Source organism: Oncorhynchus nerka, linkage group LG16 (assembly GCF_034236695.1).
Source record: "Oncorhynchus nerka isolate Pitt River linkage group LG16, Oner_Uvic_2.0, whole genome shotgun sequence".
NCBI classification, from domain to species: domain Eukaryota; kingdom Metazoa; phylum Chordata; class Actinopteri; order Salmoniformes; family Salmonidae; genus Oncorhynchus; species Oncorhynchus nerka.
The window spans coordinates 21,664,512-21,691,376 of NC_088411.1; the positions used below are offsets into that span (position 1 = coordinate 21,664,512).

The following is a 26,865-nucleotide window of genomic DNA, read 5'->3' on the forward strand; positions in this document are numbered from 1 at the left end:
AGCTGATTTTAGAAACCAACCAATGGTTTCGATATATCAGGTCCACTAGTATTTTTCAGTTTGTAACTGTTCAATAATCTTGACCGTAATATGTTTTTTCTCTTGTAGGTAATGGCTTCAGTCGACCCAATGGAAACTCCCACGGATGTTCTACCAATGGACTGTACAATGAATGACATTAGATTTTCTCTGTTTGACCAGAGAAACAGAACAATGTAAGTGTCTTACTTTTACGTCGGTCTTACTCAGAGAATCTCTATGCTTGACTGTGTGCTTATGTGTGGAAACAGTAGCCAGTTTCAACTTATCTTCTTGATTGTCTAGATACTGTAATGGGTCTGTATGCAAACGTAACACATCTCTCTCCCATTGCAGACTTGGAATACTGTAAAATTCAACCTTTATGGAAAAGTGAAATGCAACAGGAATGTCATCCCGAATATTTGAACGTGGTGCTGAATTACTGGGAATATACTGTATTTTTACCACACAAATGTTTTAAAGATTCTACCAGATTCTTTTTTTTTTTAAAGTTTTTTTTCTTTTTTCTAATTCATTCGGTAGACACTTGTCACTCAATGGACATTTATGAAAAATAATTAATATATACACGTTGTAAACAAAAAAGAAGCCTGGAGCTTAACCATCTCAACTGCTGCTTAGTGGAAGACTCAGGATTTGTTAAAATTAGACTTTTTCCTCCTCAGTGAACTGACCACTTGGTTAAATAATCGAACGACTATTGTTGTTGCCTAGGAGATGACCTGTTTGATATGACTTCAGTTGGCTGCAAGTTTGTCACCATTATCCACATATCTGTATAGCTGGAGTTGTTGGTAAAAAAAAGAAAATGGAGGGAAACGTTATGGAGGAGTGAGGACCGTGTGGAAGAGTGATCTGGCGGTGGTGACTACGTGTGCACTTACCACCACATCTACTCTGATCGACATAAGGACATTGCCAGCTCTTTGTTGCTTTCAATTACTTTTTAAAATTCTCTTAAGCCTACAATTCTTTCTCTCAACACGTCACTGGAGAAGATTCCCTCCCTCTGCATCCCTCTCTTCACTCACTTTCACTGAGATAGAAATTATATCCTTAACTCATTCAAGGATTTAAAAATCATAATAATAATCATGTTATCTTATGGCTGTGGACCTGTTTTTTTTTATTTTATTGTGTCCAAAAGAATACTGTGAATTTAATTTTGAACTGTACTATCAGTTATTTTTTTATACATTAAAACGGTCCTGTATCAGGAATTCCAATGTAGAATTTGTTTTTTTGTTTTAGAATTCCCATGACATAATTTAGACTGTGTTCTATGGACATAAGTCAGTAGAATGGTATGATCTGCTTTTGGTCTGTTTGGATGGCTTTGTTTTCTACCTAAAAAAAAAGACCAAAACATGTAAATGGTTGTTAATACATTTCTAGTTCTACAATAGCATGTCAAATTTATACATTGTACAAGGTATATAAAACGCCTTAATACATTTAATGTCATTTATTTTTTTGGGAGTGAATGCTGTTGATTGATTGGGGATGTACACACAGATGGTGAAAAGTTTCTGCCATTTTATTGGAAGGAGTAATTTGTCTGACTTTTGGTAAAAAAGATTGCATATGAGTGATTGTTTAATTGGTTGCTTGGATAGACAGAAACACTTTGGATTTAGGGCTAACAGTGGTTAGGTAATTTTTCATATTGTTTCCAGGTTACACAATGATAGTGTGGGAGTTCAAAACAGGACCTGTGTACTAATGTCCACATACAATAGACCGTGTGGAAGCTATAATCTAAAGAATATATGGCTGGGTAGGTATCAGACTGGTCAGTTACACAGGAGAAGATCTGGTATTTTTACTCAAAATTCTCATAACATTAAGGCTGCTGTAACATTTTGAGATTCTCTTGGAACTTTACAAAAGTTGTGTAAAAGCTCATCTGTCTCACAACGGTGCGATTTAGATCCAAACCTGATCTATTCAAACTTTTTCGCTGAAGTGTTACACTTGGCACTCTAGAAATTGAGGTCATTTCCAATTGAGCTGACATATGCAGCGTTTACCGTGAATGCAGTTTCTGCTAACGCGGGAACATTGAAATGTATTGGCAATCACGCTGTAACGCTGACTTCTACGATACAGAGTGAAAAGAGCCATTCGTTTTCACCTTGACACCTTCCAATGTAAAAACCAGCTGGCTTGGCTGCTACATTTATCTGTTTCTTTTAGAAATATGAGAAGTTGTTTTTCTTCATTTGCTCTGTGGAGTTGGAGTTGAGGGTTTCTTCCACTGCAGTATGTAATCTGTAATGCTCATTGCTCAAATTTGAAATGTGAACAAACGGGTGTAGGCTAGCCATAACTTTTTACATGCTACAGAAAAAAACTATGTACAGTACATATAATGTCAAGGGGAATACACTTTTGTAATTAGAGAAAATAAATATGAAAAACAAATGTACAGCAGTGGACTTTGAATCAATACATAAACTAGCTTTGAATAACTGTCACACAAACTTGACAATATGTATTATTAATACAGTATATTATAGCTCTGCAGGAATTCACATTTGTCCTTACATAGACCATAGTGATATCTAATATAAACGGGCAACAACTGGGTATGGCATTATGGAAAAAAAAAAGGGAAAGAAAACAAATTCTTATTGTAGACTACTTGTATCAGTTGTTTTGCAGGTGAAAATCTGACCCGTTGATTCCTAAAAGTTTGAGGTTCTTCTGACATTGAAATCATACTCAATTCACCCACTAGAGGACAATGTGGAGCTAGCCAAGATGTCCATGTTTCTTCGAGCCTGCTTCGATGTTTGGGGAAAGCGCCATCTGTATGGGGACATTGGGGAGGCCCCACACAGCCTCATACATACTGCTCAGACCATTGTCCTTTTTATAATACAGTACATTCACACATACAATTTATAGTTGTGTGCATTGCATTCACACATGCATCTGAAAAGAAACTGATGACATTTTGGTTAAATGTAAGTGCCCTTCCCGACTTGTCCTTTATCCATACTGATGAAGTGTAGATGTGTTGCATCCGAAGTCAAATCCCCACTAAATCTGGATCCCCTTGTCTGCTGTGGCCATGTCTCCTGTCCCTGGGCTGAGTGTGTGAGCCCCCCCCCCTTCCCTGTCTCCTGGACCGATGGAGGACCATGCTGGTGTCACTGATGATAGGGTGGGTGTGGTCAGGTTCTCCTCACTTCTTATTGGCTATCCTCCGCTTCCTGGTGGCTAGCATGTCATAGAAGGGATCCCTGCTGATGCTTGCTCTGCAGAGAGATGGATTGGTTATGAAAAATAAACAATGGTTGTGTATTACAGTAGCCTGTGTAGGCCTTTTGTGAGCAGGTCTGGGAATAGTTTCCCCAGCTTTACTATATTCGGTATCGGCACAGTTCACATTCTAACCTACACTGTCGTCCAAGGAAAACATTGCAATTGGTTTCATGTTTTTCAGCCACCTCTGAAGGAGTACCTCTCAACATAGATGTAACACAATAAAGCTGTCTCAACAAGCCTGTTCTTCGGTACATTACTGCAGGCTATTATACACCCCCATATTCCCTTGAAGACTGCAGAGGGAAAAGCCATAGCGGTCCATTAAATTACTGAGAAAAGCCTTGTGTCCGGTCTGAGTTGGTTGTGTTTTCTCTCTTCACACACAAACCCCAACGGGACAGTAATAGGGTTGAGTAATTCACTGCTTTCCCGGCAGTAGGAACACAGGACATGCTGAAATGGCCATTCTGTGTATGTGTGTCATGCTAACCACAGAGGAGACTACCTAAAGCTGAGTCAGGGTACAGAGTGTGAGCGAAAGCAACCCTGGCCTGTTCTGCACACAGTCTGTCCCACAGTCTCACATCTACACATAGAAGAGTTCTATAAACCTGCCCTACAGCTGTGATTTCATACAGGGCTGGTATGCACTAGGAAAGGCACTGGTTTCCCACTGTAAACTCCCTGTCCAACACCCTATCTAAAGTATTAATTGCAGAACTGAAGTTGACATTATGTCTCCCTGTCAAATCTCCTTAACTGTGTATGGCATCCACTTCTTCCAAACAAGCTTGGCAGTAAGGTTGTGGAACCCGTAGAAAAATATATTTTGTTGATTCTAATGGAAACCCAGCTGTCAATTGAAAATGGTGTTTCTATATCATCATGCCTGATGAGAGTATCATATAATATGATTTCTGCCTCAGATATTGATCATTGGAAAGCTCAGCTGAGAGGAGCTATGATCAATCACCCTCTGGGTCCATTTTAACAGAGCATCTTTCTCCTTAACAAGACAGCATTTGTGTATGATAAATAGTTTGGATTTGGCAAAAACACTAATAGGAAAGAATTGAGGCAGAGTGCCAGAGAAAGAGAGTGTAATGCGTGTCTTCTAGCTCTCCTGTCTATAGGCTAATCTAGAGGGCTTTATCAACCGGAAACCCATTTAACCTCCAGAGAGCAGTCTTATCTACCGCACACTGTGAGAAAGTTAGCTTCTCAGCCATATGTGTTAGTGAGTCACACAGTTACATCAAAAAGTTCACACATGGGAAGAAACACATGGTCATAGTGCTATTTGTGTAAAGACCAAATTATCTTCAAAGAAGCGTCGGTGAATACTGGTGTAATCCTAGCTTTGTCATCACGTACACATCACGGACAAACTGAATTGGTCCAACCACACAGACAGCGTTGTGAAGAAGGCACAGCAGCGCCTCTTCAACCTCAGGAGGCTGAAGAAATTCGGCTTGTCACCAAAAGCACTCAAACTTCTACAGATCATCCTGTCGGGCTGTATCACCGCCTGGTACGGCAACTGCTCCGCCCACAACCGTAAGGCTCTCCAGAGGGTAGTGAGGTCTGCACAACGCATCACCGGTGGCAAACTACCTGCCCTCCAGGACAACTACACCACCCGATGTTACAGGAAGGCCATAAAGATCAAGGACAACAACCACCCGAGCCACTGACTGTTCACCCCACTATCATCCAGAAGGCGAGGTCAGTACAGGTGCAACAAAGCAGGGACAGAGAGACTGAAAAACAGCTTCTATCTCAAGGCCATCAGACTGTTAAACAGCCAACACTAACATTGAGTGGCTGCTGCCAACATACTGACTCAACTCCAGACACTTTAATAATGGAAATTGATTTAAAAATGTATCACTAGCCACCTTAAACAATGCCATAATGCTATAATGTTTACATACCCTACATTACTCATCTCATATGTATATGTATATACTGTACTCATTTAAACTGCTGCATCTTGCCATCTTTATGTAATACATTTTTTCCCACCTTTATTTAACCAGGTAGGCTAGTTGAGAACAAGTTCTCATTTACAACTGCAACCTGGCCAAGATAAAGCGTAGCAATTCGACACATACAACAACACAGAGTTACACATGGAATAAACAAAACATACAGTCAATAATACAGTAGAACAAAAGAAAACAAAAAGTCTATATACATTGAGTGAAAATGAGGTAAGTTAAGGAAATAAATAGGCCATGGTGGCGAAGTAATTACAATATAGCAATTAAACACTGGAATGGTAGATCGGCAGAAGATGAATGTGCAGGTAGAGATAATGGGGTGCAAAGGAGCAAAATAAATAAATAAATACCAGTATGGGGATTAGGTAGGTAGATGGGCTGTTTGCAGATAGGCTAAGTACAGGTGCAGTGATCTGTAAACTGCTCTGACAGCTGGTGCTTAAAGCTAGTGAGGGAGATGTGAGTCTCCAGCTTCAGAGATTTTTGCAATTTGTTCCAGTCATGGGCAGCAGAGAACTGGAAGGAAAGACGACCAAAGGAGGAATTGGCTTTGGGGGAGACCAGTGAGATATACCTGCTGGAGCGCGTGCTACGAGTCGTTGATGCTATGGTGACCAGAGAGCTGAGATAAGGCGGGGCTTTACCTAGCAGAGACTTGTAGATAACCTGTAGCCAGTGGGTTTGGCGACGAGTATGAAGCGAGGGCCAACCAACGAGAGCGTACAGGTCGCAATGGTGGGTAGTGTATGGGGCTTTGGTGACAAAACGGATTGCACTGTGATAGACTGCATCCAGTTTGTTGAGTAGAGTGTTGGAGGCTATTTTATAGATGACATCACCGAAGTCGAGGATCGGTAGGCTGGTCAGTTTTACGAGGGTATGTTTGGCAGCATGAGTGAAGGATGCTTTGTTGCGATATAGGAAGCCAATTCTAGATTTAATTTTGGATTGGAGATGCTTAATGTGAGTCTGGAAGGAGAGTTTACAGTCTAACCAGACACCCAGGTATTTGTAGTTGTCCAAGTATTCTAAGTCAGAGCCGTCCAGAGTAGTGACGGTGGACGGGCGAGCATGTGCGGGCAGCGATCGATTGAAAAGCATGCATTTAGTTTTACTTGCGTTTAAGAGCAGTTGGAGGCCACGGAAGGAGGGTTGTAATGGCATTGAAGCTCACCTGGAGGTTAGTTAACACAGTGTCCAAAGAAGGGACAGAAGTATACAGAATGGTGTCGTCTGCGTAGAGGTGGATCAGAGAATCACCAGCAGCAAGAGCAACCTCATTGATGTATACAGAAAAGAGAGTTGGCCCGAGAATTGAACCCTGTGGCACACCCATAGAGACTGTCAGAGGTCCAGACAACAGGCCCTCCGATTTGACACACTGAACTCTATCAGAGAAGCAGTTGGTAAACCAGGCGAGGCAATCATTTGAGAAACCAAGGCTGTCGAGTCTGCCAATAAGAATGTTGTGATTGACAGAGTCGAAAGCCTTGGCCAGGTCAATGAATACGGCTGCACAGTAATGTCTCTTATCGATGGCGGTTATGATGTCATTTAGAACCTTGAGCGTGGCTGAGGTGCACCCATGACCGGCTCGGAAACCAGATTGCATAGCGGAGACGGTATGGTGGGATTCGAAATGGTCAGTAATCTGTTTGTTAACTTGGCTTTCGAAGACCTTAGAAAGACAGGGTAGGATAGATATAGGTCTGTAGCAGTTTGGGTCTAGAGTGTCACCGCCTTTGAAGAGGGGGATGACCGCGGCAGCTTTCCAATCTTTGGAAATCTCAGACGATACGAAAGAGAGGTTGAACAGGCTAGTAATAGGGGTTGCAATAATTTCGGCATATAATTTTAGAAAGAGAGGGTCCAGATTGTCTAGCCCAGCTGATTTGTAGGGGTCCAGATTTTGCAGCTCTTTCAGAACATCGGCTATCTGGATTTGGGTAAAGGAGAAATGGTGGGGGCTTTGGCGGGTTGCTGTGGAGGGTGCCGGGCAGTTGACCGGGGTAGGGATAGCCATGTGGAAAGCATGGCCAGCCGTAGAGAAATGCTTATTGAAATTCTCAATTATAGTGGATTTATCGGTGGTGACAATGTTTCCTAGCCTCAGAGCAGTGTGTAGCTGGGAGGAGGTGCTCTTATTCTCCATGGACTTTACAGTGTCCCAGAACTTTTTTGAGTTAGTACTACAGGATGCAAATTTTTGTTTGAAAAAGCTTGCCTTAGCTTTTCTAACTGCCTGTGTATATTTGTTCCTAACTTCCCTGAAAAGCTGCATATCACGGGGGCTATTCGATGCTAATGCAGAACGCCACAGGATGTTTTTGTGCTGGTCAAGGGCAGACAGGTCTGGCGTGAACCAAGGACTATATCTATTCCTAGTTCTACATTTTTTGAGAGGGGCATGCTTATTTAAGATGGTGAGGAAGGCACTTTTAAAGAATAGCCAGGCATCATCTACTGACGGGATCAGGTCAATGTCATTCCAGGATACCCCGGCCAGGTCGATTAGAAAGGCCTGCTCGCAGAAGTGTTTCAGGGAGCGTTTCACAGTGATGAGGAGTGGTCGTTTGGTCGCAGACCCATTGAGGATGCAGGCAATGAGGCAGTGATCGCTGAGATCTTGATTGAAAACAGCAGAGGTGTATTTGGAGGGCGAATTAGTTAGGATAACATCTATGAGGGTGCCCGTGTTTACTGATTTGGGGTTGTACCTGGTAGGTTCATTGATAATTTGTGTGAGATTGAGGCCATCAAGCTTAGTTTGTAGGATGGCCAGGGTGTTAAGCATGTCCCAGTTTAGGTCACCTAGTAGCATGAGCTCAGAAGATAGATGGGGGGCAATCAGTTCACATATAGTATCGAGGGCACAGCTGGGGGCAGAGGGAGGTCTATAGCAAGTGGTAACAGTGAGAGACTTGTTTCTGGAAAGGTGAATTTTTAGAAGTAGAATCTCAAATTGTTTGGGTACAGACTTAGAAAGTAATACAGAACTCTGCAGGCTATCTTTGCAGTAGATTGCAAAACCGCCCCCTTTGGCAGTTCTATCTTGGCAGAAAACGTTATAGTTAGCAATGGAGATTTCAGGGTTTTTGGTGGTTTTCCTAAGCCAGGATTCAGACACGGCTAAGACATCTGGGTTGGCAGAGTGTGCTAAAGCAGTGTATCACTAGCCACTTTAAACTATGCCACTTTATGTTTATATACCCTACATTACTCATCTCATATGTATATACTGTACTCGATACCATCTACTGCATCTTGCCTATGCCGTTCTGTACCATCACTCATTCATATATCTTTATGTACATATTCTTTATCGCTTTACACTTGTGTGTATAAGGTAGTAGTTGTGGAATTGTTAGGTTAGATTACTCATTGGTTATTACTGCATTGTCGGAACTAGAAGCACAAGCATTTCGCTACACTCACATTAACATATGCTAACCATGTGTATGTGACAAATAACATTTGATTTGATTTTGAATCATGGTGAGTTGCGAACCACTGGTGTCTCGTAGCAGACTCTTGGTTGTGTTAACATGGTGGGTAAAACCTTAGGTGGGTTACAGCGAAAACGTACTTGATGGATTTGATCCACTCCTCCTTCTCCTCTGTGGTGGGCGCTGAAATCCTGTACACTGTGTGGTTGCCCTCGACGACCCGGCCATCCGCCTCAGTCTTACACGCCTTGATCAATGAACCCTTGTGATTGGGGTTGTAGAGCTCGAAACAGTTCTGATTGGACGACAGGGTTAGAGAGAGAGGGAGAGAAATAATTAGCTAGGGTGAATATTCAAGTGGAAAGTACACAGAGACTAAGTATCCAGTTAATTTCATTAGCCCATTCTCAGGCATTGTTTTCTTTCCATATTTTGGGGAACTTACAGGCTTCCTGGGCTCATCCACCTCTCTTATGCTAAGGTTCTCTAGAGGAATGATCCCACGAGGTTCCTTGTCCTGGAGACAACACAAAGAACACATTCAATACATGATTTAATATATAAACACACTGCATATAGTTATATGCCAATTGATTTATGCAGCTGCCCTTACATAAATTCATTTTGTTGTGGCAAACTTCCTGCAAGTTTAGGCAAAAACTAAATAGTGTGCCACAACTGTTTACCAGAAGCCTGTTTTTTGGTAAGGGTGTTTCAAAAACTACAAGTAGGTTTTATATACACATAAGGGTGTAAAATCAGTCATACTCAAGACAGGAAAACTAAGTACCTTCCTAACTGTACATGGTCTGTATCCTACACACATTACAACTGTACTATACTGTTATTGTTCACACTGAGGTCACACAGAGTGGTGTACCTAGGGGAGAAGTAACCCAATTCTACAGTGGATTTCTATTGTGTCTGGGAGGCTCTGCAGGATGGGAGTCTGGGGGTAGTCTGGAAGCTGAGGAGACCTTGAAGAACAGAGCAGAACAGCCCCCCTGTCGTCCACAGTCTTTCTCTTAATGAGAGAACACAGCAGGGATTGGATGCCCGGGGACTGGACTGGGCTGGGTGCTCAGTGCTGGTGGGTGGGCTCTAAGCAGTGTGTATGGGTGTGCTGGTTTGTGCCTATGTGTGTCAGTGTGTGTAGGGTAATGGGGGAGGGGTCTGGGCTAGGCCAGATGTGCAGCAGACCGCCCAGATGTTTTCCATGCATCGTGTTAATTGCTGGACCGGGGTGCATTTAGGTCAAAGGGCCGGGCTGCATCTGCTACAGACTGGCTGTGGCTGACTGGCTACAAATGACATACAATAGCCACTCTCTCTGACTGTCTGCCTATGATTTCTCTCTCTCTCTCTCTCTCTCTCTCATTGACAAAACCACACGCTAACTTACCGTTGTGTATTCAAAATAGTACAGGCAGTTGTCAGTCAGAATGAACCACCGTCTCTTCCAGGTCTTCACTCTTCCACCTGTAGAGAAACATACCAGACATGTTGAGTAATAACATAGTAACATCATCACAGAGAGAGAGAAGAGCAAATGGCCAAGCCATGCGGAGAGGGAGTGTTGTAGGCTACACAGCCAATGAGATGATACTGCTAGTATTGCAGATAGAAATGTCATGTTTAGAGCTGACATGATTCCCTATATTCTACATACGCAATACATTTCTATCTGAATGTTCTGTAATGTTACACCCGCCTGAATAGACCCCAGGGCTACGTGTGGATGCTACATTAATCACTTGGGCCTTTACAATACTATAGAAAAGCAACTACAAGGGTGTAAGATGGAGGCTGCTTAGTGTCAACGTTGAAGCAACCAGCACAGCCTTTCTCTCAGACACATTTCAATGCAAACTGCAAAAGCAGTTATGCATATTTCCATTGAGACTCAATGTTGAGACAGACAGACTAGCCTATAGCCCAGCCCTCAGTCCTTAGGAGGAGAGTACCCTACCACTACCCTATCCTAGCCCTCCTACCCCCCAACCTACCCCCAAACCTTCCCTCCAACCCTACCCCTCCACGTGCCACATCTGGTTCTGATCAGCAGTCTGCCCATTAAGCTGATTCAATCAGTGGTCCAATATTCCCCCCCAGCCTCCCCTCCCAGTCCCCAGAGGGCCCTACGCAGTGCGCGGTATTGCTTGTGAAAACAGTCAAAATGTGTGTTCAATTTGGGTGAGAATCCTAGAAACGCAGCCTTTCACGTGTGACGGCATTGCGTTGGCTCAGCCGGAGCTGGGGAGCATGGTTCATTGGTCAGGGATGGCTAGGCATGTGACAGTATACCCAACCCACTACATTTGCCTCTCAAATTAAGTAACACATCTTAATGTATTTAATTATTTTATGGATATAAAGTGAAAAGATACAGAGGGACAATTACTCATTCCGCATTTCTGTAAACTAACCAATGTAAACATGTTCAAGTGTTTGACATAATGAGTATACTTCAAGTACTAACAATTCAAAATGGGGATGTTGGGCCTATTTCTAGAAGCATTTATCAGTCTAAACTCAGCTGTTTTTCCATTGGCCGAATCGCTCTCTCTGTACCGTGAAGGCAGCCAAAGCCAGTCTGTCTGTCCAACCGACCAGGAAGTGTGAAGAACAGAATGAGTAACAAGATACAATTTTTTTTTTTTTTCAAGAAGAATATCTCCTCACAATTTGGAGTTAAGGTTAACCCTTCTCTCCTTGAGTCAAGTCTCAATCAGTAGATAAATCCAGACATATAATTCTCTACAGTTGTACAGATAAGGATTATTTCATGCAAAATGATGCAAGCAGTCAATAATCCATGTAATTATAAGTAATGATAATACATTGTACGACACTGAATGTACAAAACATTAGGAACACCTTCCTAATATTGAGTTCCAACCCCTTTGGCCCTCAGAACAGTCTGAATTTGTCGGGGCATGAAACTACAAGGTGTCAAAAGCTTTCCACATGGACGCTGGCCCATGTTGACTCCAATGCTTCCCACAATTGTATCAAGTTGGTTGGATGTCCTTTGGGTGGTGGACCATTCTTGATACACACGGGAAACTGTTGAGCAGGAAAAACACAGCAGCGTTGCAGTTCTTGACACAAACCGGTCTGCCTGGCACCTACTACTACTACTACTACTACCTACCTACTACTACTACTACTACTACTTAAATGTAAATGTACTACCATACCCTGTTCAAAGGCACTTAAACATTTTGTCTTGCCCACTCACCCTCTGAATGCGACACATACACACAATCCATGTCTCAAGGCTTAAAAATCCTTCTTTAACCTGTCTCCTACCTTTCATCCACACTGATTTATGTGGATTATAGCTTTCACCTGGTCAGTCTGTAATGGAAAGAGCAGGTGTCCTTAATGTTTTGTCCACTCAGTATATTATTATTAGTTTACTTATAGAGTGCTATAGAATCCTATAGTTTTATGTGGAATGCACTGTTTACATATTGTACAAACATACTGACATTCTAAAATAGGTATATGGGGGCCCCTGCAGTTCACTGTATTTTCCATGCAATACACGAAGCACAGATGTCAGCCTGCCTGTCATATCATGTCAAAACCTGACATTGATTTATGTATTTATGCTGATGTCCCACATAGAGGGGAGCTCTACTAAACTCACAGCAGAGTACACCTACAGAGCTCTAACCTCAGTTAGGGCAGCTCAGTCGCTTCCATTTAACTACCTGACAGGCTGCTGTAATGACTAATTTCACTACCTGACAGGCTGCTGTGATGACTCAGTTCACTACCTGACAGGCTGCTGTAATGACTAATTTCACTACCTGACAGGCTGCTGTGATGACTCAGTTCACTACCTGACAGGCTGCTGTAATGACTAATTTCACTACCTGACAGGCTGCTGTGATGACTCAGTTCACTACCTGACAAGCTGCTGTAATGACTCAGTTCACTACCTGACAAGCTGCTGTAATGTCTCATTTCACTACCTGACAGGCTGCTGTAATGTCTCATTTCACTACCCGACAGGCTGCTGTAATGACTCATTTAACTACCCGACAGGCTGCTGTAATGACTCATTTCACTACCTGACAGGCTGCTGTAATAACTCATTTCACTACCTGACAGGCTGCTGTAATGACTCATTTCACTACCTGACAAGCTGCTGTAATGACTAATTTCACTACCTGACAGGCTGCTGTAATGACTCATTTCACTACCTGACAGGCTGCTGTAATGACTCATTTCACTACCTGACAGGCTGCTGTAATGACTCATTTCACTACCTGACAGGCTGCTGTAATGTCTCATTTCACTACCTGACAGGCTGCTGTAATGACTCAGTTCACTACCTGACAGGCTGCTGTAATGACTCATTTCACTACCTGACAGGCTGCTGTAATGACTCATTTCACTACCTGACAGGCTGCTGTAATGGCCTCTTTAACTACATCATAAAAAACACAGCTTCTCCATCAGGTAGCCCCATCCAAAGGGATGCTAAAATTAGCATACAGACTTATTGCAACTCTGAGAGAGGAAAATTGGAACTAAAATGATCTGGCAGATCTGGTGGGATGGAAAGAGAGGGGGGCATGGAAATTGGATAGATAGAGGATGCATTCCATAGGGCACCCTATTCTCTCTATACGGTGCATTCGGAAAGTAGTCAGACCCCTTCACTATTTCCACATTTTGTTACGTTACAGACTTATTCTAAAATGGATTAAATCATTTATACCCCATCAATCTGTATATAATACCCCATAATAACAAAGAAAAAATGGGTTTTTAGAAATGGTTGCTAATTTATTACAAATTTTAAAAAACGGAAATATCACATTTACATAAGTATTCTTACAGCCTCGAGTCTTCCTGGGTATGATGCTACAAGCTTGGCACACCTGGGCTTGGCACACCTGGGCTTGGCACACCCGGGCTCCCGAGTGGTGCAGCGGTCTGAGGCACTGCATCTCAGTGCTAGAGTTGTCACTAGACCCTGGTTCGATTCCAGGCTGTATCACAACCGGTCGTGATTGGGAGTCCTATAGGGCGGCGCACAATATGCCCAGCGTCGTCCGGGTTAGGGTTTGGCCGGGGTTTGCTAAATAAGAATTTGTTCTTGACTGACTTGCCTAGTTAAATAAATAAATAATAAATCTTATTTGGGGAGTTTCTCCCATTCTTCTCTGCAGATACTCTCAAGCTCTGTCAGGTTGGATGGGAAGTGTCGCTGCACAGTTATTTTCAGGTCTCTCCAGAGATGTTTGATCGTCTGGGTTCTGGCTGGGCTACTCATGGAGATTCAGAGACTTGTCCCGAAGCCACTCCTGCATTGTCTTGGCTGTGTTCTTAGGGTCGTTGTCCTGTTGGAAAGTGAACCTTCACCCCAATGTGAGGTCCTGAGCGCTCTGGAGCAGGTTTTCATCAAGGATCTCTCTGTACTTTGCTCCGTTCATCTTTCCCTCGATCCTGACTAGTCTGCCAGTCCCTGCCGCTATAAAACATCCCCACAGCATGATGCCGCCACCACCACCGTGCTTCACTGTATGGATGGTGCCAAGTTTCCTCCAGAAGTGACGTTTGGCATTCAGGCCAAAGAGTTCAATCTTGGTTTCATCAGACCAGAGAATCTTGTTTCTTGTTGTCTGTGTCCATTTGATGCCTTTTAGCAAACTCCAAGTGGGCTGTCATGCGCCTTTTACTGAGGAGGGGCTTCCATCTGGCCACTCTACCATAAAGGCCTGATTGGTGCAGTTCTGCTGTGATGGTTGGCCTTCCACAGAGGAGTGCTGGACCTCTGTCAGAGTGACCATCTGGTTCTTGGTCACCTCCCTGACCAAGGCCCTTCTCCCCCGATTGCTCAGTTTTGCCAGGAGGCCAGCTCTTGGAAGAGTATTGGTGGTTCCAAACTTCTCCCATGAAGAATGATGGAGGCCACTGTGTTCTTGGGGACTTTCAATGCTGCAGAATTGTTTTACTACCCTTCCCCAAATCTGTGCATGGACACAATCCTGTCTTGGAGCTCTAAGACAATTCCTTCGACCTCACGGCTTGGTTTTTGTTATGACATGTACTGTCAACTGTGGGACCTAATATAGACAGGTGTGTGCCTTTCCAAATCATGTCCAATCAATTGAATTTACCACAGGTGGACTCCAATCAAGATGTAGAAACATCAAGGATAATCAATGGAAACAGGATACACCTGAGCTCAATTTCGAGTCTCACAGCAGAGGGTCTGAATACTTATGTAAATAAGGTATTTAAGTTTTTATTTTTTAATAAATTATCTTTGTCATTAAGGGGGATTGTGTGTAGACTGATGAAGCCAAAACAATTATTTAATACATGTTAGAATAAGGCTGTAACGTAACAAAATGTGGAAAAAGTCAAGGGGTCTGAATACTTTCCGAATGCACTATAGTGCAATACACAGGCCCTGATCAAAAGTAGTGCACTATATAGAGAATAGGGTTCCATTTGACATGCAACCAGATAGGAGGAAGTAGGAAGCAGCAGGAGGTGTTTCAGGCCTGGAGGGCAGCAGGAGGTGTTTCAGGCCTGGAGGGCAGCAGCAGCAGGAGGTGTTTCAGGCCTGGAGGGCAGCAGCAGGAGGTGTTTCACAGCAGGGGGTGTTTCAGGCCTGGAGGGCAGCAGCAGGAGGTGTTTCAGGCCTGGAGGGCAGCAGGAGGTGTTTCAGGCCTGGAGGGCAGCAGCAGCAGGATGGAGGAACTCAGAACATCACAGGATCAGCACATACTGTAGCTAGCATACAGAACACATTCTCATAGTGCAAACCCATGACCTAAATAAAGGAAATGCACCCCTTCCTAGGGCCAGGAGTTTTTCCTGATCACTCTGGGTCCCTATTTTTAAACTCTAGCTACAAGCCAATAATAACTGGTCCTCAGTTTTTCCTGGTCAGGTAACGAGGGCCGTAAAACTCCTGGCCGTACACCGTTCCCCAAAAGTGAAATAGCATGTTATCATGGTTAACATAAATGGGAGCTGTGTGAGACAGATGTTGGCCAGTCAGAGGAGGAATGTGATGGGTGGATCCTCATCCAAGATCAAAGAGATCACACAACCCATTCTAGATAACCCCATCACCCCTGTCAACCATAAGTCACAGATCCACACACATCTCTGCAACAAACAAGCTAATAGATGACCACTAACCAGCCAGCAGCTAATACATCTGTTGACTTGGAAGATAAGAGCTAAATGTTGTTAGCATGGGACCTCAGGATGAGGTAAAGCAGAGGGGTGGGAGGCAGGGAGGGAGGGTAGGAGTAGAAGCTGTCCTAAACCATAGATCTAGTATCAGTTTACCGCCACCCTCAATCCTAACCATAACCATTCATGGGGATGGGGAAAATCTGACCCTGTATCAGTGGTTAGGGGTAACTTCTACTGGGATTTAGGGGGAGTACCTACCTCCTAGCGCAGAGTAAGAAGAAACAGCCAGTCAAAGAACAGAAAGGTGACAGGTCAAAGGGTGTGAGGGAAAACAAGAGGGCACATTTAAAACACTACCTAATTCAACAGAGACAACAATGACGCAGTAAGGACATAAAAGGAACGACAGAGCAAGGAGCAGCTGAATCACACAGACCACGCTTGGAGCGAGAGAGGGGGAAACAGAAGAAGAACGAGACAGTAGTGCAGAAACACAATACGAGACGAAAGAGTTGCTTCGCCAAGTTCGCAACATTTCTCGCATCGCTAACACTTCCATTTGCCCTAAACGTGGCGAATACAGATATAGTACATTTGTATGTATGTTGGTGAACCAAGTACCAAGATGTGGATTCTTTGATCGTCCCTCACCTAGTTTCAGTAGCCATCCCTCTCTGTCGGGGTTGAAGAACGTGTGTGTAAGATCATTGCCATCGTCTTCTGGGATTTTGAAGGGTTCATTTTTGATGCTATCAAATAAATTCTGCAAAACAGAATACAAAAGGTTGAGTAATGGAGGAAAGGTTTCCTCTCCACGCACACTATCTCTGTCTTACCCTGAGTAGTTCCTCTGGCAGGTCTCCTCCCTCGTTGATACCTCTGTTCATGGAGATGAATCTCTCTACAGGGGGCTTGTCTCTGACGTTGGGGTTGTGCAGGCTGGTGTTCAACATGATGATGGCAAACGACAGCACATAACATGTGTCTGCAGGAGGGAGAGAAGTAATTAATATTTAGTACTGATACGCACCTTAACAGACACACCTCTCTGCCTTTCACTGAGGTTAACCAGGGATACGAAACACTAGAGTCAATTAATGTGCTTGGGGAAGACTGTTGTTCTCAATATATCGATCATATCTGAATATTGATCTAGAAGCAATAAACAACTTCTTCTTTCCTTTTCCTCTGCTCTCCTGCATCCATCCTGCACTACATTTTGGGATTAACGGAACCTAAAACCCAGAGTCCGTAGAAAGTAGACATTCCATTGTACTGGTGGTATATTAATTCCCTGCTGACACATACCAGCCCATGTCTGTACATAAATCATTATTCTCTGTTTCCCTCTGACGCACTCCTGTCTGTCTGTCTGTCCGTCCGTCCGTCCAGAGCTACGGAGTGCATTGTCTGTCTCTACCACAGAGGCCCCCACTGAGTGTGTTAGGAGTTCTGGTACAGTACTGTTGTTCTGCCCTGGTTTACTCAGAGCAGAGATCCCACTGGGCACACACTGGTTGAATCAACGTTGTTTCCACGTCATTTCAATGAAATTACGTTGAACCAATGCGGAATAGACACTGAATTGACTTCTGTGCCAAGTGGGATGTGTCTTGTATGAAGAGAGCACAGATTCACTGCACAGTCCCTCCCTCTCTGGATAGAGCCATGACAGGCATAGAAAATGAACTATAAAGTATGTATTACCTATTGTGGAAATACTATCCTTACTGTAGCTCTTTTTTGTAAATAATTCTGGATTGTGTGGGAATAAGAAGTTGTCTCATCCGTTCCTACTGTATTTCATCCACCTAAGAGATGCTTACATGGCCAGATGTTTTGGTGGCTAAACTACTTGTTGTTGATTCCACATGTGAACTTTTGACCCAGGACAGATGGCAACGGCAAAGGTCTCCAATCAAGATCAGGAAGTATTCATTAGTGATATTTGAATTACTTCCGTATAAGGAGAATGCAAGGCTGAGGGTGACCTAGACCCACAGTGGTCAACTCATAGGAACTAATCTAAAACAGTGAATGGACATTCACTAGCACTAAAATCCAAATGGCACACTATTCCCTATACAGTGCACTACTTTTGACCAGAGCCCCTATGGGGCTTACCAATAGTGAATGTCAAGTTTCAATGTAGCAGCGTTTTGACGCCTGTGGGTCTAGACAGACTTAATGTTGAATGTTGAGGATCTGACCTGTTGACTGGAAAACCCCCGGATTACAGCCGCAGTACCGCGAGGCAAATGCCTCCATCATCCGGTCAATCTTCTGAGCCTCACCAGGAAGACGGAAACTCCACAGGAACTGCCTGCAACAGACAGAGAGCCGAAACATTCAGACACTTCATCGAACACAGATGAACACAATTAACTTTCATCATCAGTATTGAGTGTATACCATATAGAGTCTATTTTTATGTAGAAACCTCTCCATCTGTCCCTTATAAAAGCAGTTTTGTTTAGTTTGTTCCCTGTTAGATGATGGAAATGCAGCTCACCTTAAGGCCTGGACGAGGTTGAGGTCAGCAAACTCATGGAGCTCTACGAACGCCTGCAGCACCTTGAGGTTAAACTCATCTCTGGGGACACAAAGACAGGTATTCCAATCAGGAAGTGTTTTTTTTCTCAAGGCTTTTTTCCAAAGCAAAGAGTGGTAATATTATCAAGGGAATATCCAAAACATTTCCTGGAGAAGAGATTGAATAGTTCCACACACGCAGGTTGAGCCCAGAAGGGAAAAACAATATTTCCACTGGAAATGATTTATTTTGCCCAAGCAAATGCCTTTTCCTTTGAATTCCAGAAAATGTTCTTCCTTCATTGATATACAAAACAACTCTGCAAGAGTCTGGAAGCAATCTTAACAGCTGGCCTATTGAAATGGATCCCAATACCTTGAGGTGCTGAGCTATTGAAGCTTGACATGGTCAAGGATGCATTTGATTGGTGAAAAACAGTCTTTTGTGAGAGAGATTTGTTGAAGAAAGTCAACATCACCTTTGAAGCATAGTAGCCTGTGGTCCTCTGAGGTGGTTCATTTAACATCCAATTTAATGTTCCTGAGCCTGAAAACTCATTGTATAATGTATCGCTCATAAACTTCAGAAGGAAACCAAACTCAGGAAATGTTTCTGTAACAATGTTTTCCAAGTAAATAAGAGTTGCTGTGTGTACAGAGAGAAATACCTGAGAAAGAAGCTGATCAAAAAAAAACAGCTTTATTACTGATTGTATGTCTGAATCTCACTTAAAACAATGATCTGTGGAAAAAAATCCACCCTTGTATTGTATCAACCGGAGTAATAAGAGGAGCTAAGAAATCAGGACAGGATTACTAACATATTACCAAAGATCCTGTCCGATTGTGTCATTTAAAACAGATTCGCCCACTCTTTCTCCCTCTCCATCCCTCTCTCGCTCTCTTTCTCCCCATTAAATCTGTAATTACAGTGTGTGTAATGATAGGTTCCAGATCCTCCCGTAAACTCAATTAGGACTAAATGCTAAGTATAGCCGCCCCACCAATGTTTGCAGTTATTTCCACTGAGTGGGCTGGCTCTTTGATCATTCCCTCTGCGTTTAGAGGCGGGAACAGTAGAGGACGTATGGGGGATCATAGATTTAACATCTAGACTTTTAATATTGACGACTGACTCCAACACACCCACGTCTGGCACACACACACACACAGTCTGATGCAAACACACACACACACACACACACACACACACACACACACACACACACACACACACACACACACACACACACACACACACACACACACACACAGTCTGATTCAAACACACACACACATACACACACACACTCTGCGTCACACTGCACATCTCTTTCAATACATAGACTCTCTCTCTCTCCATTCATCTATTCCTCCTGTTTTTCATATAACCTAACCTCCCGGTCTTTCACTTCTGATATCATCTGAAGCTGCCAACAGTGCTGTCTTTAAATCCTTTAAACTGCCGTATCTCTAGTCCCAAGCTGACGCCCCTCCTCTGTCACCTGACATTGTGTTTCTGGGCTGAGTTGTGGAGAATTAAGTATTTTTTATTGCTACGCAGGTGTCCACAGTGAGTTGGCATAAGCGGGGCAGACGAGACCAGAGACACCCACGACGACTCGTTGCCAAGGTGATTTGTATTCCAAGGGAACCTGGTGGTCACTTTCATCAATAAATCCAGACCATAATATCCCGCTAGGATGGCCTTATATTCGCCGAGCGAATGGACTAATCACGCGGTGGACATAAATCTGCAGCGCGGCTTTGGGAGCACGACAGGGAGGGAAAACAGTTTCTCTACTAGGTAGATAGATAGGATGGCTTTACCGCTCCCCTAAGTAGTCTCCGATGACCGTCTTGTTCAGGCCCTCGCCCTTGTAGAGGAACTGAGAGATGTCTTCTGGGGTGTGCTGCAGAAGGTCGTTCTCCAGGAGAAACTGGATCCCCTGGAGACAAAATGGACGACAGACAGTGGGCCGTTTATCTCAATCAAGGGTGAATGATTCTAGCAGAGCAGTATATCACAGGGTTCCATTACTGGACAACACCCAGAAAACCAGGACTGAAATAAAAGACTTGAGGTCATACACACAAACGTGAACATGGATTTTCACTCTACTGGACACAACACCACCACAAAAGCTATCCCAAGGCGGAAGAAAATACTTAGACGTGGCCCTCCCTGAACACTGAGGTTCTGGTTATACACATAAACATGAAAATACCTTCTTAGGATCCATGTTGAATTTCTTCCTCCCCATGGCGATTTGTTTGTTCCGCTGTGTTGTTTTGCTGTGAGACATGAAATGGAAGGAAAGCCATGAAAACCCCACAATACAACCAAGCAACCTCTCCTACAAACATATGACTATTTCTTTACGTGTAAAAAGCCACAGGTGCCTTTTTAACCTTGGTCTGTTCGGACACCTGTGACCCATTAGTGCCTGTGACCCATTGAGCCAGATTTAAGACATGTCTTTTCTCACCGGATATCCCAATAGGGATCAACTAGTGATGGGAAACGAAGCAGGCTGATCGTGATAAATGAGATTATAAGGTAGTTCTGTCACATTTTGGGTATGGAAATTAGATATGGTTCATCGACTACGGTTGATTGAAAGCACTGCACAGAATTCTTCACCATTCAAGTTAGAACAGTAAAATGCAAGCACCAGTGAATGAGACCATGGGCTGTTCACTCACCTTTCTCCTACACATGTTAGTTGCTCAATCTCAGTCATGACTTCAGCTATCTCAAACTTCAAGCGCTTGAGAGGGGAAGAAAAATAAATATAATTGGATTCTTGGAATAGGCTGTATTCTGAGAAAACTCTTCAAAAGTGAAAGCAGTACTGTACAAAAACATATGTTGAATGAACAGAAGACACTGACAGAGATCCAAAATAGTAATTCTGAGAAAATGATAGAGGCTACAGATGTAGAATATTAATTTGACAAGTTTCTCACAGCAGGAAAATAATCCTGCAGCAACAGGACATGATAACTATTGTATGGATTATAATTAATGGACATTTTTGTAGGGGTTGATACATTTTTTTGTCAGGGCAAATCAAGTCGGACATTTTAAAGTGGAAATTACAAACTTTATAAGTCTTTTTTAGACTTTGAATACACTACAAGTTTGCATTTCCGGCGGTGTAGAAAATGTATTGCAACAGTATAATCAAATTAAAGGTCCTACATCTGTACACGAGCACGTCAGAAAAATACAATACACTCTTCCTCAAAGCTTTCCCAGCTACGAAGCCGAGGCAAAGCAACTTCAAGGCTACCCACTTCAATATCATCCAGCAGCTCTCTCTTCCTCCGTCGGATGTTTGACAGCTCACCCCTCTCTTCCAGTGAGAGATCCTGAGGTACTAGAAGAGAGAGATCACAGGGAGAGAAACATCCTTAGTCTACTGCCGATGCATCTTGTTACACTCCGTGTCACACACATCAAAGCAGATACATTTGTCTTAATTTGTGAGAAAAAAAGGTGAATGGTCTTAACTATTCCACATGAAAGTGTTTTCTGACCCTTTTTAATGCTCGGGAATATTCTATTAATAAAACCAATCCAGATTAAGTTTCCGTTCATTAAATGCGAATTTGGTAAATTAACGCAACCGTCGCCCTCGACTCTTTAACCGCCCAAGGGCTTAGAGCTGAGGTGAAGCGAACACGAGTGCCCTCGCGCTATCTCTCTCTCTCAATCCCTCTTTCATCCCTCTCTCCATCTCTATCCCTCTCTTCCCCCATCTCTCTCCATCTTTATCCCTCTCTCCCCCCCTCTCTCTCCATCTTTATCCCTCTCTTCCCCCATCTCTCTCCATCTTTATCCCCCCCTCTCTCCATCTTTATCCCTCTCTCTCTCCATCTTTATCCCTCTCTCTCTTTCTCTCTCTCAGTGAAACCACCAGAGAAGGGTCTCTGTGATCCGGCTTCATTAACCCAGCTAAGAGGCAGATAGATAGGCTATACACCCACTAAATCTCTCTTCATAGAGCAGGAACATGACAAGACTGATATCAATGCCAAGCCACTGCGTACAGATACTGTGGAAACATACAGTATTTACTTCACAGTTTCCCTTTATACAGAACCGAATAACATTACCAGTGAACTAAAGCCATGTCTTGCCAATTAAATAACATGGGAGCCTAGCCAAGAGCTGCCCAGTGCTAATTTAGCAGTTGGCAACTCGAGTTCTTACAAGAGGTGCTCAGGGCTCTAAACATTGATCGCAGCAATGATATTAATAAGACTAACAATTAAACAAATGCCTGTGTAAAGTATTTTTAAAATTATATTTAACTTTTTTTTAACTAGTCAAGTCAAAATGACTGTTCCCTTAACTATTTTATGTAATCCTATGTTGCACTTTGTGTCCGGGGGTCAGGTAGTGAGACAGAGAGCCAGTCAAGCATTTCCTCCTGGTTCACTGTGCTGCTGTCTGTGTTGCTCTATGACAATAGAAGGGATGTGGAGCTACAATAATCACTGACTGGAGTTCAACATCCAAATAGAGACAATAATTAGCTGGCTATCCTCGGGGTTAACCTCGCTTTGGTTATACAATCTCAGTGGAACTGTGACTGAATGTGATGCAATTAGTTTCAAATTCAAGTTGACACAGCTCTCAATTGAGAAATGACTAAAGTTATTATTTGAAGTGGCACAATGTTATCTATGATAGGAAATGTCTGCTCATTTCAATTTGGCCTATTTCAAAGCAGAAATGTACTGAATTTTCTTATTATTACCAAGAACACAAGAAATCTTAAATCCTGTTTACCAGAAACCCATTCGAGTCTATTTCTATAATAATATGCGTCATCGACTCAACGCATATTAGATTGTGGCTTTTTACAGCAAATATATTTAGATGTATGTAATTTGCTTGTTGGATGGATGATATTCTGCATGTAATTTTTTTATTTTATTTTACCTTTATTTTACTAGGCAAGTCAGTTAAGAACAAATTCTTATTTTCAATGACGGCCTAGGAACAGTGGGGGCAGAACGACAGATTTGTACCTTGTCAGCTCAGGGATTTGAACTTGCAACCTTTCGGTTACTAGTCCAACACTCTAACCACTAGGCTACCCTGCCGCCCCATAGAGAGAACATAGCCTGGTTTTTCCCCTGCCTGAGACCAGAGGCTCTAATATGTCTCCTGGTTAATAGGACCGTCTGGGTAAATTCATCTGGCTGATTACTATCTGATTCATCATGGATGTTAATGAGAAGGTGCATGGGAGCTAGCCTGGTTAAACCAGACTGAACACTGCTCAGACTGAGCACACCACATGAGTGCAGCATTCCGTCTGGTTTAAGCAGCCGAGATGTGAGGCTGAGCTCCCTTCAGAAGCCTCCCTACACCACATCTGCTCTGACCATTATATCACCCTGCAAAACACACCTTCATCTATCAGATCAACAGGGAAACAAGCTAGGCAAAAGCAGGGAAGGTACGTTTAAAACGGGTAATAAATGGACCCTTCTGGTCCAGTGGTGGTGGACATTAAACATGAAGATAGGGTAGGGGGTCTTACAAATTAGATTGCTAATACAATCCACCCTGGCAACCGCCCTCTGACTAATCCAGGAAATGAGTTTAGTAGAGTCTCCAGTTGGCAGACAGAGAAAGAGTCATTTGTGAATCTAACAGGGTCCAGAGCTCTGACAGTCACAACAACTGAATGGTTCCTTTATCAACAAAACAAGTCTTTATCAGTCTTACTTTCAGCAGTCGTTAATGTCTCTTCACCAGTCTGTATTCCACCTGTTTACACGTCTAGGTGCCACAGGTACATTATCGTTCAAATGTTTAGGGTCACGTAGAAATGTCCCTGTTTTTGAAGGAACACACTGTAATGTACTTGTCCTCTTGCACAGTTGTGCACCGGGGCCTCCCACTCCTCTTTCTATTCTGGTTAGAGCAAGTTTGTGCTGTTCTGTGAAGGGAATAGTACACAGCGTTGTATGAGATCTTCAGTTTCTTGGCAATTTCCTGCATGGCATAGTCTTCATTTCTCAGAACAAGAATAGACTGACGAGTTTCAGAAGAAAGGTCTTTGTTTCTGGCCATTTTGAGCCTGTAATCGAACCAGCAAATGCTGATGCTCCAGATACTCAACTAGTCTAAAGAAGGCCAGTTTTGTTGCTTCTTTAATCAAAAAACAGTTTTCAGCTGTGCTAACATAATTGCAAAAGGGTTTTCTAATGATCAATTAGCCTTTTAAAATGATAAACTTGGATTAGCTAACACAGCGTGCCATTGGAACACAGGACTGATGGTTGCTGATAATGGACCTCTGTACACCTATGTAGATATTCCATACAATAGTCATTTACAACATTAACAATGTCTACACTGATCAATTTGATGTTATTTTAATGGACAAAACATGTGCTTTTCTTTAAAAAACAAGGACATTTCTAAGTGACCCCAAACTTTTGAACGGTAGTGTATGTCAACAAAGTTTTATCTGAATCTCAAATTGATTTGAGAGTTGCAGTTGTGTGCCACTGAAATAGCTACACATCTACTTGGTCAAATCTACTCCAGTCAGTGGAGTGACAGGTTGGGTTGAGCAGGTGCAAAAATGGTGCCAGGGAGCAGGGGTTAAATCAATTCCAACATGTGCACCACAGAGCAGAGCCTCTGTAAATCTATAAATAACCATAACCCTCTATAAAAGTACCCCCAAAACAAATCCCCTCAATCTCATTTTAGGAGTAAATCCCTACGATGAAGTCCTCATCCAAAAACGACCAACTGTTCACTACCCTCCCTCTGCAACTCGGTAGTTGATGATACAGTAACAGAGACAACTTCTGACTTGAGATCTGTGCACATTCCTCTGTAGAATCTCTGACAGGATGGGATACATTTGGGGGTAAGAAAGCCCACCTCATTATGTTTAGTCAGCTTACAGTACAAACTACCCTTGCACATGATACACATTCAAATAGACCCAAAACAGACTGTCCATTTCATCACATTTTATCCACTTGTTGGACTGGAAAGTGTGATAACCATCTATTACTAAAAACCCCACTCATCCCAGCTTGACCAGTGGAACAGAGTAGGACTTAGACCAAATCCCATACTCTGTTACTGTACATGGGCCAACTTACCATTTTAAAAGCTAAACTGGGTAATGGGCACAGCCTGGCGGGTTGTCTTTACTGTCCCCTAGCTAGCCTGGTCTGTGTGTTGGAGCATGGGAGAACCCTGTCACCCCACTGGCCCCAGCAGGGAGATGGGATGAGATAGACAGGCCAGGCAGGCTGTCTCTGAGAGCCTCCTCTGGCTATAACCTGTAATCTAAAGCCTGTTGTCACCAATCCCTTTAACTTTATACCACTTGGACTCCCCTCACTGGCCTCACATGCACGCACAAACACACATTTACAGGGACACATGTCATGCACACACGCAGATGCAGGAGCACATAGACAGACACACGCACATAGATACAAACACACATATACAGATGCATGCACATCAGTGGAGGCTGCTGAGGGGAGGAAGGCTCATAATAAGTCTGGAACAGAATGAATGGAATGGTATCAAACATATGGAAACCATCGGTTTGATGTTGTTGATACCTTTCCACTTATTCAGCTCCAGCCATTACTACATGCCCGTCCTCCCCAATTAAAGGTGCCACCAACCTCATACCTTAGGAGGCTGGTGGGGGGTGGGGGGGGTGGGTCTATAGGGGAACGGGCTCATTGTAATGGATGGAATTGTATCAAACATCAAATTTATGGAATCCACAAACGATAACAAATGTATAAAAATGTATAAACTGCAATATCACATTTACATAAGTATTCAGACCTTTTACTCGGTACTTTGTTGAAGCACCTTTGGTAGCGATTACAGCCTTGTGTCTTCTTGGGTATGACACTACAAGCTTGGCACACCTGTATTTGGTGAGTTTCTCACATTCTTCTCTGCAGACCCTCTCAAGCTCTGTCAGGTTGGATGGGGAGCGTTGCTGCACACGTATTTTCAAGTCTCTCCATAGATGTTCGATTTGGTTCCACTCCGGGCTCTGGCTGGGCCACTCAAGGACATTCAGAGACTTGTCCCAAAGCCACTCCTGCGTTGCCTTGACTGTGTGCTTAGGGTCGTTGTCCTGTTGGAAGGTGAACCTCCGTCCCAGTCTGAGGTCCTGAGCGCACTGGAGCAGGTTTTCATCAAGGATCTCTCTGTAATTTGCGCCATTTATCTTTCCCTCGAACCTGACTAGTCTCCCAGTCCCTGCCGCTGAAAAACATCCCCACAGCATGATGCTGCCACCACCACCATGCTTCACCTGAGGAATAGTGCCAGGTTTCCTCCAGACGTGACGCTTGGCATTCAGGCCAAA

At 43.3% G+C, this 26,865-nt stretch overlaps 2 protein-coding genes across 2 annotated transcripts in view; one reads left to right on the forward strand and one right to left on the reverse strand.

Annotated features, from left to right (window-relative positions):
- The window catches only part of LOC115144235 (ubiquitin carboxyl-terminal hydrolase 42), a 30,343-nt gene extending 27,873 nt beyond the window's left edge, over nt 1-2,470 (forward strand). The window contains 2 exon segments of the mRNA XM_029685108.2: nt 109-215; nt 376-2,470. Of these exon segments, the coding sequence (XP_029540968.2) occupies nt 109-176 (68 nt within the window). The 3' untranslated portion in view covers nt 177-215; nt 376-2,470.
- LOC115144236 (cytohesin-3) overlaps nt 1,559-26,865 on the reverse strand; it is a 35,623-nt gene continuing 10,316 nt past the window's right edge. The window contains exons 2-13 of the mRNA XM_029685110.2: nt 21,773-21,855; nt 21,179-21,243; nt 20,701-20,767; nt 20,303-20,421; nt 18,453-18,533; nt 18,151-18,263; nt 16,777-16,925; nt 16,592-16,703; nt 10,167-10,243; nt 9,210-9,281; nt 8,905-9,059; nt 1,559-3,305 (exon numbers count right to left, since the gene is read on the reverse strand). Coding sequence (XP_029540970.1) covers nt 3,233-3,305; nt 8,905-9,059; nt 9,210-9,281; nt 10,167-10,243; nt 16,592-16,703; nt 16,777-16,925; nt 18,151-18,263; nt 18,453-18,533; nt 20,303-20,421; nt 20,701-20,767; nt 21,179-21,243; nt 21,773-21,855 — 1,166 coding nt within the window. The 3' untranslated portion in view covers nt 1,559-3,232. The remainder of the gene's footprint in view (nt 3,306-8,904; nt 9,060-9,209; nt 9,282-10,166; nt 10,244-16,591; nt 16,704-16,776; nt 16,926-18,150; nt 18,264-18,452; nt 18,534-20,302; nt 20,422-20,700; nt 20,768-21,178; nt 21,244-21,772; nt 21,856-26,865) is intronic.